Here is a 14,604-nt window from a genome sequence, read left to right as displayed (position 1 = left end):
TTAATTGGTTAATCTAAAAAAAGAATCTTTCATTATCAAGTAATGAATTAGTTGCTGCTCTAGTTTTAAAGCCCTTTTAGTGCTTAAAATCCACAACGACTTATATTAAAATCAAGAATTGTGAGAATCGGTGTCATAACAAGAATTTATGAATATAGAAATTGTGTCCTGTGGGTGTTTTTTTTTAATAGGATGTGGTTGTTTGTCTGGTTTGCCTAGCAAATAATGTACCAGGATGCTTACAGTTGCAGTACTACTTGCCTAAAGTATTAGTAGTACTAAAGCTCCTTTTCACTGTAAAAACAAAAAGCAGTCATGATTGGGTGCTTATGATATATTATATGTTCCCTATTTTGTTTTTTAATACAACATCATAGGCTATTTTCTTTCAACAACACAAAAAAAACGGTTATATTGTTTATATAAGTCCACATATGCCACAATGCTGCACATTTAAAATATACCACTATGCAACGTTCCCAAAATAATACGGTTAACAAAAACAAAAGGCCCCAGCATTACCCTGAGGAATTGGAGCCATGTCTTCTGAGTATTAAATATTCTACATGGTTGAATAACTCAATTCAATGATCACTTATGATACTTAAAACTAATAGGAAGAAGGAAAGGAAGGAGAACCAGTATGTTTTTATTTATTATAGTTTTTAATTTATACCTGTTTTTATTTTGAAGCTATATGAGATCTAGGAAGTCTGTTTGGAAGTCATGGACACAAGCTCACTGTATTTTATTATTTCTGTTTAAGATTGCTTCTTTTGACCACTTTCTTACTTGTTTTAAATTGCCGTGTTTGTTTGAAAAATCAGTATATCTCTTTGGTGCTGACTGGTTGTTTTACATTTTTTTTAATTTTTACTGATCAGTCCTTCTCCAAAGTCTTAAGTACATTAAATAAAAGGGAGCTGTTGAATACATTAATGACATCCTCTGAGAATATTACATTTAAAGATACTTGACTGATATTCATGATGGCGTTTTGATATGGTCATTAAATATTTAAGTTATAAGCTGTTCAATGTGGATGTCACTTCAGAGCATACTTAAAACAATTACATGAAAGGAAAATTTAACAGGCATACGTTTAAGTGGCTCAACGTCACTGATTTAATTTTTTGTTATTAGTTTTGAGATGCATTTGTTGAAACTGTTGATTCACCATAATGAACATTGATCTTTCGTAGCACACATTTCCTAGAAAAACTAGTTTGGTGCGGAAACATTGGTGGGGAGTGTTGTTGTTGTTGTTGCATTATTTTCCTATTGAAAATGTGCCATAACCAAAAGTGCGTGTGCATTACCTGGAATTCCCAAAATAATTTATTTTCGCTGTTGTGTTACTGTAAACCACACAGATCCTAACACATCACATATTTTGGTCAATTTAACAGCAGCCACATAAATGTGAGATTTGCTGTGTGAAACCCTGAGATGCATTCCTTACTCACACTTTGTCTATATTGTTCTGTATCACACCAGTAGGTGACACATTTGCCTGCACAGGACGATGGAGCGAGGCTGTCACATCAACATTGCAATGACAGAGGATGTCGGCACCAACGGGACGGCCGGGTCAGAGGTCGTCACAGCCGTGGGCCAGAACAAGCCGCAGTGTGGCTCCACTGTGAGCTTCCACAACATCCAGTACAAAGTTCAGCTGAGGAGCGGCTTCTTATGCAAAAGGAAAACCAGCCACAGGGAAATACTGTTCGACCTCAAGTCAGTTGTAAAAAATTGTACACCCTCTTTATCTTCTTTTCTTTTTGTTTTGTGTCTTTTATCAGTTGCATCTGTCTCTTTAAGTACTCTTCTTTCTTTTTTCTTATTATTCACACACTAACATGCTGCCTGAATTACAGAAAACAAAAGCCAAATGTTCATAGAGATCCATAGGTTTTTGAAATGAGGCACATTGATCAGTTGTTGCTTTCTTTGACCATTTAAAGTAGATTAATTACGAGCATTTCCTTAGCAAACAAAACAAAAACATTTTTAATTTAGGAGACGGTGCTAATCCAAAAGTGGAACAATAGTGAATAGAATCTTACCTTGGTTTCTTTCTGATGGTATTAAATACAACTGACATTTCCCATGGAGGAATGAATCATTTCACACAAGTTTTTAGGTCTTTTCCCGCCTCAGAGTTAATTAAATGATATTAAGCATGGTTTCTTGCATATAATCTCTCTGGTGCACTAAAGAGCAGTCTGCCAGGGAAACGAATTAAACACAGTCACGTGATCCACTGCCAGGATTTTATTCAAGTCTTTTAAATCCATTTTATATCGCTGACTCTTTCTCCTCTCTCTTTTCTCTTTTGTTCTCTCTGAATTTTTTTTATGCCACAGTATCATTTTTTGTTGTTGTTGTGAAGCGATATCATTTTATTTGGGATGAGGGAAAAAATCTATTTTATTAAAAAGTGCATTTAGGAAAAAAGTGTTTCATCACATGTCAAAGAATCACTTTCTTTTTTTCACTCCTCACAATTCTTTATCATAAACTTAAAGAGTGAAGTGAATATCTTACATTAGGAATGCAAACCATTTTAGTATCCCCTGATTGTTGCCTTTTAATTATTTTATCCAAGTTCAATTGTTTACAGAGAGCTGTGTGTCACTGTCTTGCAGTGGGATTATGAGGCCTGGCCTCAACGCCATTCTTGGACCTACTGGAAGTGGAAAGTCTTCGTGAGTACAACATTGATCTTCAAGAAAAAAATTGAAACAGTCACCTGCATTTGTTGTTGTAAATTGTTTAATAAAGTTTTTTTGTTTTCTTTGGTTTTTTTTAAAGATTCTTGGATATTCTGGCTGCGAGAAAGGATCCTTTAGGTCTCTTGGGAGAAGTACTCATTGACAAAGCACCACAGCCTCCAAACTTCAAGTGCATCTCTGGCTATGTGGTTCAGGTACATCTGAAGTATTTGAATCACTTCAACCTGCATGAAATATATTTTTATGCAGGTAAAAAAATAAATTAATTCTGATATTCTCTCTCTGGTTTGGTCTCCACTAAATCCTGAGGCAAATATCTATCTCTTCAGCTGCTAAATAGTCCGTTATGTTCGTCAGCTTGTTGCTAACTTTCTCTGTTTGGTGTTTGACGTTGAGCAGGAAGTGTACAGTGTGTTTATTAAACCTTTTTCACTGAAAACAACTGCCTTGAAACTAAACAGTAAAGGGCTATAAAACCAAAACAATGAGCTGAAAGACACTAAAAAGCTCCATGAAGCTGAGTTGAACTGCAGAGTTGGGTGACTGAGCCCTTGTTGATATAAAAACAATGATTATAGTAGCTTTAAATATATAGTTTGCTAGTTTATACTGTTAGATCATCAATTCTCTGCATTACTCTGGAAATGTAGACTACAAAACAAATGATCTTCCCTGTCCCTGACCTTTGACCTCAAGCTCTTGTCTCCTATAACAGGAAGATGTGGTCATGGGCACCCTGACTGTGAGGGAGAATCTCCGTTTTTCTGCAGCTCTGCGGCTGCCCAGCTCAGTGCCTCAGAGTGAGAAGGAGGCTCAGGTCAACCACCTCATTAAAGAGCTGGGCCTAACCAAGGTGGCTGACTCCAAGGTAAAGACGCACACAGATACTTATCTTCTTATAAAAGACATCAGGTGAGAGTCATGACAGACTTATGCAGGTGTTTTCCTCAGGTGGGCACACAGATGATGCGGGGGATCTCAGGAGGAGAGAGGAAGAGGACAAACATCGGCATGGAGCTGATTATTGATCCCCCGGTTCTCTTTCTGGATGAACCGACCACGGGACTGGATGCCAGCACCGCTAACTCTGTCCTGCTGTTGCTGAAAAGGTAAAAAGGAAATTTGTGGATTATATATTTTTTCTGAATGCTTTACAACTACTCATATTGTGAATTGTTCCCACAAAACTTTGTTTGGTTTTTTTTCTAACTAAAAGGTAATGTCACAGTGATTTATTATTGACTTTTACAGTCTTAAATTATAATAAATTCATTGATACAGTTAAAATAAAAAAATTAATCAAACTATTCTTTATCATAAATACAATATAATGAAACAAACAGCAAATAAAAGGCAGGTGTGCAAGAGTTTTTCATTGTGGTTTTTTTACAATAAGAAAGAATCTTTATTGTTTTTACTATTGATTTATATTTTTACTATGTCCTTTCAGAATGGCTAGTCAAGGAAGAACCATAATTATGTCTATCCACCAACCCCGATACTCCATCTACAGACTGTTTGACACTCTGACTCTGCTGGTTGGTGGTAAAATGGTTTACCATGGACCAGCGCCAAACGCTTTGGACTACTTTGCAAACATCGGTGAGTATGTGGAAACTATTATCAACACAAGGTACCACCAAACATCTTTGTACTGTTACTTATGTTTTAAATGTCACCTGGAAATAAATCTAGATGGTTGTGCAGCAATAAATTAATCAGACAATGGGGAAAAAAAGCAGTCTTGATAGAACACTGGTCTCGTATTGATATTAGATGGTAATAATTGTGATCTGTGTTCCAGGTTACCTCTGTGAGCCCCACAACAACCCGGCTGACTTCTTTCTGGATGTTATTAATGGAGCATCCTCCACCACAAACATGACCAAAGGCCATGGCTCTGAAGGTAACACCATTTCAGAAAAATATATACTGTCAACATGATGTCATAAGCAACAAATTTCTGTCTACATAAAAGGATCGATTTGTTAACATAAAAAAAAGCTTTTTTGTATAAATAAAAGATAAAATAGGACTTTTACCTACCTATCCTAACCTGAAGCTCGTCATATATTTCTGTGTTTTACTTCTTTTGAACAGACTTTATTTACTAGTTCAGAAAGCAATTTAATGCAATTTTATGATATCTGATCAGTTGTTTTTATTATCAAGAGTTATTTGAATTGCACCTTTCAAGAAGTTAGATTTAAGTGCTTTACATAAAAGGCATTAAGGAGAGATATAAAAGAAACGCAAGGAATAAAAATACACGTATATTAGATATTGAAAGAGCAAATATAGAAGATAGAAACAAGCTAAAATTGAATAAAACAGACTAAATAGAGCAATACAAATTACAATTCTGGGTCCAGTTAGAAGACCTGAATGTCTGATCAGGTCATTGAGCAAGTCAGAAAGCTAGTGATGAGCCAAACCATAATGTGTTTTTCATGGTCTATAACAGCAGGATTTTGAAGATTATTCTTCAACTACACTCCACACTATTAATTTCTTTTTTAATCCAGTGCTTTACGGGATCTTTAGTTTCTATTGAAGGAGATTATTTCCACTTCTTAAATCTTTCATTTTCCTCATGTGCACGGACAGATCTGGACTTTGAGGAGCTCATCGGTTCCAGGCAGAGCATCGAGGAGAACCTGGTGGAGGAGTACAGGAACAGCAGCTACTCCAGCGACACAAGAGCTGAGCTGGAGCGCATCGTCCAGGAGAAAAAGTGTATCTCGTATTCAACATCCCACCCCATCACCTACAACAGCTCCTTCTTCCACCAGCTACGTTGGGTTCTCAAGAGAACCTTCCAGGACCTCATGCTGAACCCACAGACGTCTGTGGCTGAGGTATATACATCCCTATTACTCTCCTAAAACACTCATCATCAGTGGTAAGAATATCACAGTCATGAACCTAAAGCCATTGTTTGTTTTTATTGCAATTTACATATTTTCATATAAATAACAGAAAAAAATAACAGAGCACATCTTTGATCAATTACTCTTCACTGCTCCAACTTGTGGAGTTGTTTCCAACGTTTGCCCCATCTCTTGTAGGAAGACTTTTTAAACTTTTGACAGATGCAAGCTAGAAGTTTCTTCCTGCTTCAAGTCTTTATGATAAGCTAAGCTAACTGGCTGCTATCTGTAGAATTTTGTGTGTAATAAAAAAAAAAGCAAATACGGGAATTCCCAAAAAAGTCAAGAGTGAAAGTCCAATCTTTTCCATTCTGAATTTGTTTTTGGCGCAGCAGCTACATCTGCAAGTGTTTGAATGGTAACATTCCGGTTACAAGTTATATAATTTATGTTTCAAAAGGCAAAAACTATGCACAACACCAAATATTTTGTATATTTATTGATCTGAGGTAAAGTTTCCTCAGCTATTTTGCCATCATGTCTGAACCAAATCAAGTCCTCATTTTCGTGACTTTAATGCGACTCCAAGTTCCAAGTCTCGAGCTCTGACGGATGAATATTTAATTAACGTCTTAGTTTTCTGTTTTTAGGTTAAAGTTTTAAACATGATGTTGTGCCACTGTCACTTTTACTTTGATCAAAACACTCCAAAGAGTGTAAATAGCAGAAAAATAATCAATGTCAGTGCTTTTATCATCTTGAACAGGATGCATAGACAACACTTTGGAGGGGTCGAGACTTAATGCACTCATTAGTCACCCCATGGCGGCAAAATGCCGTCAGAATTCTCCTCACTTTAAGAATTATTAACAGCTAATTGGCCCTAAATAAGTCAAAATAATCCTACAAGAGAGGCTCTAGGTGGCGTGGGCGCCATAATCGGCTTTGGTGACTGTTGCGACCCCACTCTTGCCTCTTTGGGCCAGGATCTGAACTGATATCATATCTGGACAAAGCCGCTTGGCCCTGGTCCGGGTCTCATCACATGATGCCTTCATGATCTATCACTCCACCGCCCTGCTTTCACATGAGGGGCTGCGGGGAATGAGGTGACAAAGGCTCAACCTTATCAGCTTATCCCTTCACCCTGGGAACCACTTAGTCCCATCATAATCTGTGAATTGTTAGGATTAAAATTTGTGTCGCTTTCACTTTTCTCACTCTTTTCCATCATCCTCCCCACCACCAGTTCTGGTTAGAGCGGTGTGGAGGAGGAGCGGGGTGTCCACTTGACCCCAGATCCCCAGAATCATTGGCTTTTCTGTCAAAGAGGATACTGCCTAAATCTTATATTCATTCTTCAAATATAATATTCATATCATATGGCAGTCCGCAATTACAAGAACTGTGGGACTGAATTCCTGCACTGATTGCAAAGAAAGATATGAGACTCAATGGTTTACATCTCAAAGCATTTTCTCATTCAATTCTGAATGTATATAGATCCATAGTGGTATAGTGGGTGTTTCTGGCTCGTCAACTACTTACAATGTGCATAAAGGAGGGACATTGTCAAAACAATGTCACTATGACACCTTCACAAGAGTCATCATGCAACACTTAGTAAAGAGCATTAAAACAGGATTTCAAAGAAATAAATATAAAATCCTTTTGTTTTATACTAATCTTGTTCTTTGCAAAGTGTTGATCTTAATGTAGGCCACAAGCCAAAGGCCGTTGGTCAGACAATACATTTCTTCTTACAAGCATTGTAAGGGTTTTGTCCCTGTATATATGCTCATATAAGATCACTATTAAAATCCTGTGTTTTTTGTCTGTGCAGCTGGGAGTCAGCATTTTCCTCGCCCTCGTTGTCGGAGCCATTTTCTTCGGGGTCAAAGATGATCAGAGTGGTATGCAGAACAGGTGAGAAAGCTGCTGAAATACTGTTCATGTCCTCAGAAATATTTTAAGACTCGACACACTTAAATGTACCCCTATACGCCTATATAGTAAGCGCATAGTGATTAATGAAACAAGTTTCCTTATAATTGTTCAGGTTTTCAAGTCGGTCACTTGCTTTTAACATGGAAGTGTGAAAAGTAGAGCAGTTCCTGCAAGGCTAATCCTCTAACCATGTTTTATTGAGCACAACCTGGTACTCCAAAACTCAGTGAAGCACATCAGAAACCTCAATGGTCTCCTCTCTTTCTTTTTTCTTTTCTGTGTATGGTTCAGTGGAATATAAGGACCTAATGTCATTACATTCATGATCAATGCATATCTACGCGGCTTAAATGTCTCAAGTTATTCAGCCCTCCCTCCTTTTCATAGGGTATCAGTCACCTTTAAAGTCCCGGCATGTACATGTGGACTACATCACATGTAGTGCCATAATCTCTAGCCAACTCTTCCTTTAGAGTCCACTCTTGTCAGTGTAATTAGTATTTAAGACTACAAGCAGAATTTTCTGGACCCCAGGAAGAAACTGCGCCCAACTGAGAAATAGTACAGCCCATAACCTCCTGTAAAACAAAAATGTGTTGCTTTTATATGTTCACTTTTGAGATAAAGATAGTAATAGCTAGACATGACATATTGATTAGTGAGCTTTAGAGGTGCTGGTAGGCAGATTTTGCCACCTTGGACAGAGCCAGGCTAGCTGTTTCCACCTGTTTCCTGCCTTTATGCTAAGCTAAGCTAACAGGGTGCTGAGCTGTATTTCTTTTTTTTATTGTAATTTTGGAAAAGATTACATCTGTCTTTTCTTAATAAATGTTGACTTTTGGACTTTACAGCTTGACAACAATAGAACGCTGTTCACGTGGCTCCAGTTGAAAAGAAAAGACCCCAATGTTGATCATTCATGATTCTGTCATTCTTTATCAATTGTTTTTAAGCTAAATAAACACAGATAATATTTGACCAGAATTTTTCCCATTTGTCAGAGACATTGAAATATCCCACGACATGTGGACCGACACACACACCAACACAAACAACGAGCAGAAGAGCAAAATCGCTTGTTTACCGGAGTGGAGCAATGGCTTTAAATAGACCCTGTTCCCTGTTCTTCTGCTGCCAGTGATCATTGAAAATCGGAGCACCATTATCAATTTTAAATCTCTACAATAAAGCAAATAAGATTATTACCCATAATGTCAAGCTATTTGTTTGATGGACAGGCAGTCAAAACAGGCAAACCAGTCCAAAAAGGGCAGGTAAAGATCAAAGACTAAGGCATGCAATAACAACAAGACAAAGGATGGTATATATGCTCAAGAAGCTATTGAGGGAATTGGGCAGAAGGTGTGTGTGGAGATCAGGGGATGGAAACTGGCAGGAAGATACTGTGGACAACTGCTGGACAGGGAGGGAATGGAAGGGTCTGAAATGACACAAAATTAAGTATATAAGTGTCTGGCAGACTGACAACAAAGTGTGAGAAGCACCAGGTATTATTTACAAAACTTCAATCTGGAACCAGAACCTATATTACTTGTTGAAGTAGAGACTTAATGATCATGTTTTGTTTTTTTCTGTTTTTCTAACAGGATGGGCGTCCTCTTTTTCATCTCAGTCAACCAGTGTTTCAGCACGATATCTGCAGCTGAGCTCTTCATCGTCGAGAGAAAACTGTTTGTGTATGTAATAGAGGTCGATGACAACAAAAGGTATCTCTCAAATATATAAGAGCTACAATTAGATTTCTGCTTTTGTTTTCTTGTGACAGGCATGAGTACATCAGTGGCTACTACAGAGTGTCTGTCTACTTCCTCTCTAAGATCCTGTCTAACATCACTCTGCGCACCATCACCTCTGTTATCTTCAGCTCTATTGTCTACTTCATGATTGGTAAGATTGACCAATGTATTAACTAATTAATGTGTGGAAATTTAGCACTACATCGAATACTAAATTTTAAATGCAGATGCTCAGTATTTTTCAGTCTAGAAACTAGAAAAGTGCTCTTAGTAGAGTGCAGATCTCAGTAAGGTGCACCTCCCTCTTGACCTTTACAGTCAAGATGGCATTAAAGGTAACTAAAACAGAGACTTATTCGTCTCGTATCGTGCCTCACTTTAGTGGATAATAACATATAAGGTATGAATTTAAGCTGCAGATGCTCCAGTTCAAAATAAGACCAAACTTTAATAGGGATGTCAATTTGTGAGCCACGACAAAGGCTAAAATATAACCAGCTGATTTCCAGAAATGCCTTTTGCAACTGAGGCAGTTGTTGATGTGTTTTTCAAAAAGTGTGAGGTATTATGATGTTAAATCCAGATGTATGACAGATTAGCCGTGGACAGACAGACACACATGCACAGACATAATGCATGATCTCCACACAGCTTACACCTGCCTGAGATAACAGTGTGTGTCGTTGTGTGTGTGTCCGTGTGTCCGTCCATCCACTCAGGGCTCAAATCCACAGCTGCACCTTTTTTGATCTTCATGCTGACAGTGACTCTGGTGAATTACACAGCCACAGCCATGACCTTTGCCATCTCAGCTGACCAGAGCGTCGTGGCTCTGGCCAACATCTACATGACCATCACCTTTATCTTCATGATGGTGAGAGACACACAGAAAAACACAGAGATGCACATTAATGGGTTTCAAGTACCAATGCTGTTATTAGATTTTTCCTTTTGTGAGAAAAAAGCTTCAGTTTGTGTTGTGTTTTTAGATTTTCTCAGGTCTCTTGGTGAACCTACCCAGCATGAAGGACTGGCTGGCTTGGTTGCGGTACTTTAGCATTCCTCGCTACAGCTTTGCAGTAAGTCACAATTAAAGGAAGGTTTTGACAGGGTGACCTGCAAGAAAACTAATAGTAAGAACTAAATGTTAAAAATTACTGCTACTAAAAATTATATATATTTATTTATTTATTCCAACTTTGATGTTTCACATCTTCAACAGGTCTACTCAGCATGTGAAGGTCCATATACTGTATCACCTGATTAAGCAGGAGTTGGTCCCAAATTGAGCCAATAATTACAACAGCACACAGTCATCATTTATCCAAAAATATTTACATTTTAAATATACAATGTTTGAAAACAACACGTGTTACATATTTATTATTAGCGCAAGATAGATATTGGATTGTCGAGGCTAAGGGCAATATCAATATTCAGAAAAATCTGACAAAGATCAGTTGCCCGCCATTATTTTCTTTTAAGCAACACATAATATACACAGACATTTTTGATAACGATATTAAAATGTATTCTTCATCTTGTGACAGTATTTCACAAACTAACGGTAACTCAAAGTCCACTTACTGGGCTTATCCAGAGCTTTCAATCCGTGTCACTGTTTCCTTCTTTGCTGATAAAGACTGTGAGATGCAGAAACCTCTTTGGTTAACAAATTGTTTGTAAATTATCTAATTTCTGTACTTCCATGTCTTGTTACTTATTGGTCAACATATACCTGATAAACATATACTGATACACCTGCAATGAGCTGATTTCAGTCTATAGATCGGCCCTGATTTATCTGACTATAATTAATATGTGCACTTCTTTCTCCCTGTTCACATGCAAAGTCTAACTGTGGATGACGTAACATCTTAATACTGATAAAATGTTGGACTGTACATACGATACACTATATCCTAGTAATATTTATAGCAACATTTTATTGCAAAGTAGGCAACAAACATAGTAAGAGAGAAACAAAACAAAAAAATACTGCCAAAGACACATTTTTTGGACAATGATTATTAATAATTAGATGACCACATTCCTCCATTGATCAACAGAGATCAGAGTCTAGAATCTAGAATCTAGAATCTATAACGTCTATATTGACTATGATCTTTTCAGCATTCATTGATTATGTCGTCTATGTTTAGGCCTTGCAGATAAATGAGTTTGTGGGTTTGACGTTTTGTGACGAGGCTGTGATCCTAAACACCAACACGTCCCCTGAAAGGACAAATAGCAGCGTGAGCTCAGTCGGCCTGACGTGAGTAAACCTGCATGCTTTGTGTATATTCTGCTTGTATCTTACTGGTATATACCACCTGCGACAAAGAAGGACGTTTCCGGGTCTAGCTAGTCCACCATGTTTTAATTTTAAACGTAGACATTTTTACCGTCGCAAGCATCATTCCAGTTGAAAAACATTTATTAAATCTGCTTAAATATTGTTTTTTTATGTGTAAGTGACCAGTTGGGATTGTTATTTCAGTTGCACAGGAGAGCAGTATCTGGACTACCAGGGAATCGAACACACCACCTGGGGACTGTGGGAGAATCATGTGGCTCTGATCATTATGATGTTCATATACCTCATCATCGCCTATCTGAAACTCCGCTACATCAAGAAATTCACATAAATGTGTTGTTATGCATCTTTTTTTTTTGTCTTCAATGAACCCGGCCAAAAGATGTTCACCAGAACTTCACCATTAAAAGGATGGTACACCATTATTTGCTGACTGAAACTACTCTCATATCTAGGTATGGGAGTATTGATCTTCTCATCTAACTCAAAGTGAATAAGCAAATATTTCCCAAAATGTCTGTATTTTGCATTTATATAGCTGGATATTCACTTCAGCTAAAATATAAACCTGAATGCAAACATCAGTTTTGTCATCTTTGGTGAAAACCTTGTGTCTCCAAATTGTTAACTTTTTAGGAGCAATTTGACAATGTATTTTATTTTTCACACTGTTGGAGTTGTTTTTTAAACCTGACATCGACAGTGCATATTAGTATATAGCATATTCAACTTGGCAGCGTATTAATGGCTTAATAGCTGCTGTGGGACTATTTTGACCTGGGTGCAAACAAGCGCTCCATTATTTTAAAACCAGGCTATGCTTTTTTTGCAGAACTGTTATAACACAGTAGTCTTGACTCTTCAGCTTTTGTACAGTTTCCAAATTACACTTGTTATTAACTGATCACTGGTTATTTATAAATGTAGATTGTAGTGATTACATCTCATAGATAGTATGTGTTAAACTTTTCTATTGTTCCAAAGAAAATTTCTATACAAAGCCTACATTTAACATTTCAAGGTTTATTTATTGTCATTGTGCAACACAGGGTTGCACAAAAGAATGCAGTTTGTAGTCCAATTTTGATACATAAGAAAACACACAAACATGCAAAACTATCATATATGTCAAAGGTGGAGGATGAGTTTAGGAGTCAATCAGCCTGAGGAATGAAGCCACTCTGAAGTCTGCTGGTACGGCAGCTGATACTTCTATATTGCGGCAGCATGGTGAACAGGCCGTGGCTGGTCTTGGTAATGTCTTATAACATCCTTTGGGCTCTTGCAGGCACCTCTTGTCAATAATATCACTAATGCCGTGTAGATGGATACCAATGATGTTCTGGGCGGTTTGAATCACCCACTGTAGAGCCCTCCTGTCATGAGACCGTGCAGATCCCATGCCAGTTCTTAATGTGTCCAGTCAGTCTAGATGCTTTTCATTGCTCCTCTGTAGAAGTTTAGAAGAATTTGGCAATGGAATTTTGTGGTTGTACAGCGTGAACAGGAGGGGGCTGAGCAAAGAGCCCTGGGGGGCTCTGGTGTTCAATACCAGAGTGGAGGAGGTGTGTGTGCCAATTAGATCTGTTTGTAAGAAAGTCCAATAACCAGTGAAGAGTGAGGTACTAGGTACCCAGATTGCTAAATTTATCAATCAGTTTCATGGGGGAGATTGTCTTGAACGCTGAGCTAAAATCAACAAGGTGTTGTTATTTTCAAGATGAGTGAGGGCTGAGTGGAGAACAGTGGAGACAGAATCCTCTGTGGATCTGCTGGCTCTGTATGCAGACTGGTGAGGGTTCAGGTCAGCTGGGATCATGGTGGGTCTCTTGAAGCATGTGGGAAAACACTCTCCTGTGACAGTGATATGTTGAAAATGTCAGTGATGACCACCAGCTCATAATCACTCTCATCTGGGTTTTTCTTGCACTGTGGATCCTGACAGTGGCCAGTCCTTTAGAAACAGGGCAGACTTGACAGCTGACTCTTTGTTGAGGAGATCAAAGTGAGCATAAAAGGTGTTGAGCTCATCTAGCAACGTGACCTAACACATGATTGGGGCAATACTGCCTTTGTAACCTGTAACATTCTGGGTCACCTGCCACATATTTTTAGTGTTGTTGGTGTTAAAGTCTTTCTTGTCGCCTCCGCTTTGCCTCTTTGCCTCTTTGATGCGCGTTTTCCACCTTGTTCCAGTGATGCGTTCGTTGTCACCTGATCAAAAAGCAGCTGTTTGGGCTCTGGATAGTGTCTTCACCTCTCCATTCATCCAGGCTTTCTGGTTCGGGACTGATTTTATTTGTCTTTGTGGTCACCACATCATCAACATATATGATGTCACTGTGGATGTATATTCCTTAAGATTGTTGTTCTCCTGGGTGGCTACATCCCTGAACATGTGCCAGTCTGCACAGTCTGTAGCTTCATCTGTCTACAATTAAACTGTTTGTTTTCTGATGGTTTGGCCAGATTAATCAGCTGGTAGAAGGTGGGCAGCAAAAGCAGGGAAATATGGGAGTGCTTTGTAGCTGCCAGGAATATTTATGTAAACATGGTCCAGGCTGTTGTTTCCTCTGTTGGGGATGTGGGAATGCTAGTGGAATCTAGGTAAAACAGATCTGAGCACTGTTTGATGAAAAATCACCGGCTATAGTAAAAATACCACCGATTTATATTATGATACTGCTTTTATAAACATGTATAAACATTTTCATGTAACATTGTACTTTGTTTTTTTTCAGTGCAGTGTGTTTTAATGTTTTTAACTACAGTTATTCTGTCAAAGGTATGTGATTGTTTGATGAGTTTTGGGTAATAATCATGTAGAAAAGGCTACTTGCCAATGCTTTTATTAAGGGTGCCTAGTTTCCTAATAATTTCCAGGGATGTTTTACAGAAAGAACAATATAATTTTGTAATCTGACAGTGTTTATTGGTACAGTTCAAATCTGTAAAATCCAATTAACTGCGAGTGTAAC

At 38.0% G+C, this 14,604-nt stretch overlaps 1 protein-coding gene across 1 annotated transcript; it reads left to right on the top strand.

Annotated features, from left to right (window-relative positions):
* The first annotated feature begins 1,525 nt into the window (after nucleotides 1-1,525).
* On the top strand, nucleotides 1,526-12,054 carry abcg2d (ATP-binding cassette, sub-family G (WHITE), member 2d). The gene is made up of 15 exons (XM_054604660.1): nucleotides 1,526-1,737; nucleotides 2,649-2,708; nucleotides 2,815-2,929; nucleotides 3,451-3,603; nucleotides 3,687-3,844; nucleotides 4,186-4,337; nucleotides 4,540-4,641; nucleotides 5,343-5,593; nucleotides 7,449-7,531; nucleotides 9,160-9,249; nucleotides 9,339-9,460; nucleotides 10,029-10,183; nucleotides 10,299-10,388; nucleotides 11,472-11,584; nucleotides 11,810-12,054. The coding sequence occupies exons 1-15, from the start codon at nucleotides 1,526-1,528 to the stop codon at nucleotides 11,955-11,957; spliced, it is 2,004 nt and encodes a 667-aa protein (XP_054460635.1). The 3' UTR covers nucleotides 11,958-12,054.
* The last annotated feature ends 2,550 nt before the right edge of the window (nucleotides 12,055-14,604 follow it).

The sequence above is a fragment of the Anoplopoma fimbria genome, chromosome 9 (assembly GCF_027596085.1).
Source record: "Anoplopoma fimbria isolate UVic2021 breed Golden Eagle Sablefish chromosome 9, Afim_UVic_2022, whole genome shotgun sequence".
Lineage (NCBI taxonomy): Eukaryota > Metazoa > Chordata > Actinopteri > Perciformes > Anoplopomatidae > Anoplopoma > Anoplopoma fimbria.
The sequence above is the reverse complement of the archived record's forward strand: the minus strand, read 5'-3'. Positions and strand labels throughout refer to the sequence as shown.

Coding starts and splice junctions, on each gene's coding strand:
- abcg2d (XM_054604660.1), top strand. CDS start 1,526: ATGGAGCGAGGCTGTCACATCAACATTGCAATGACAGAGGATGTCGGC. Junction 4,338..4,539: donor GGACTACTTTGCAAACATCG/GTGAGTATGTGG, acceptor TCTGTGTTCCAG/GTTACCTCTGTGAGCCCCAC. Junction 5,594..7,448: donor CACAGACGTCTGTGGCTGAG/GTATATACATCC, acceptor TTGTCTGTGCAG/CTGGGAGTCAGCATTTTCCT.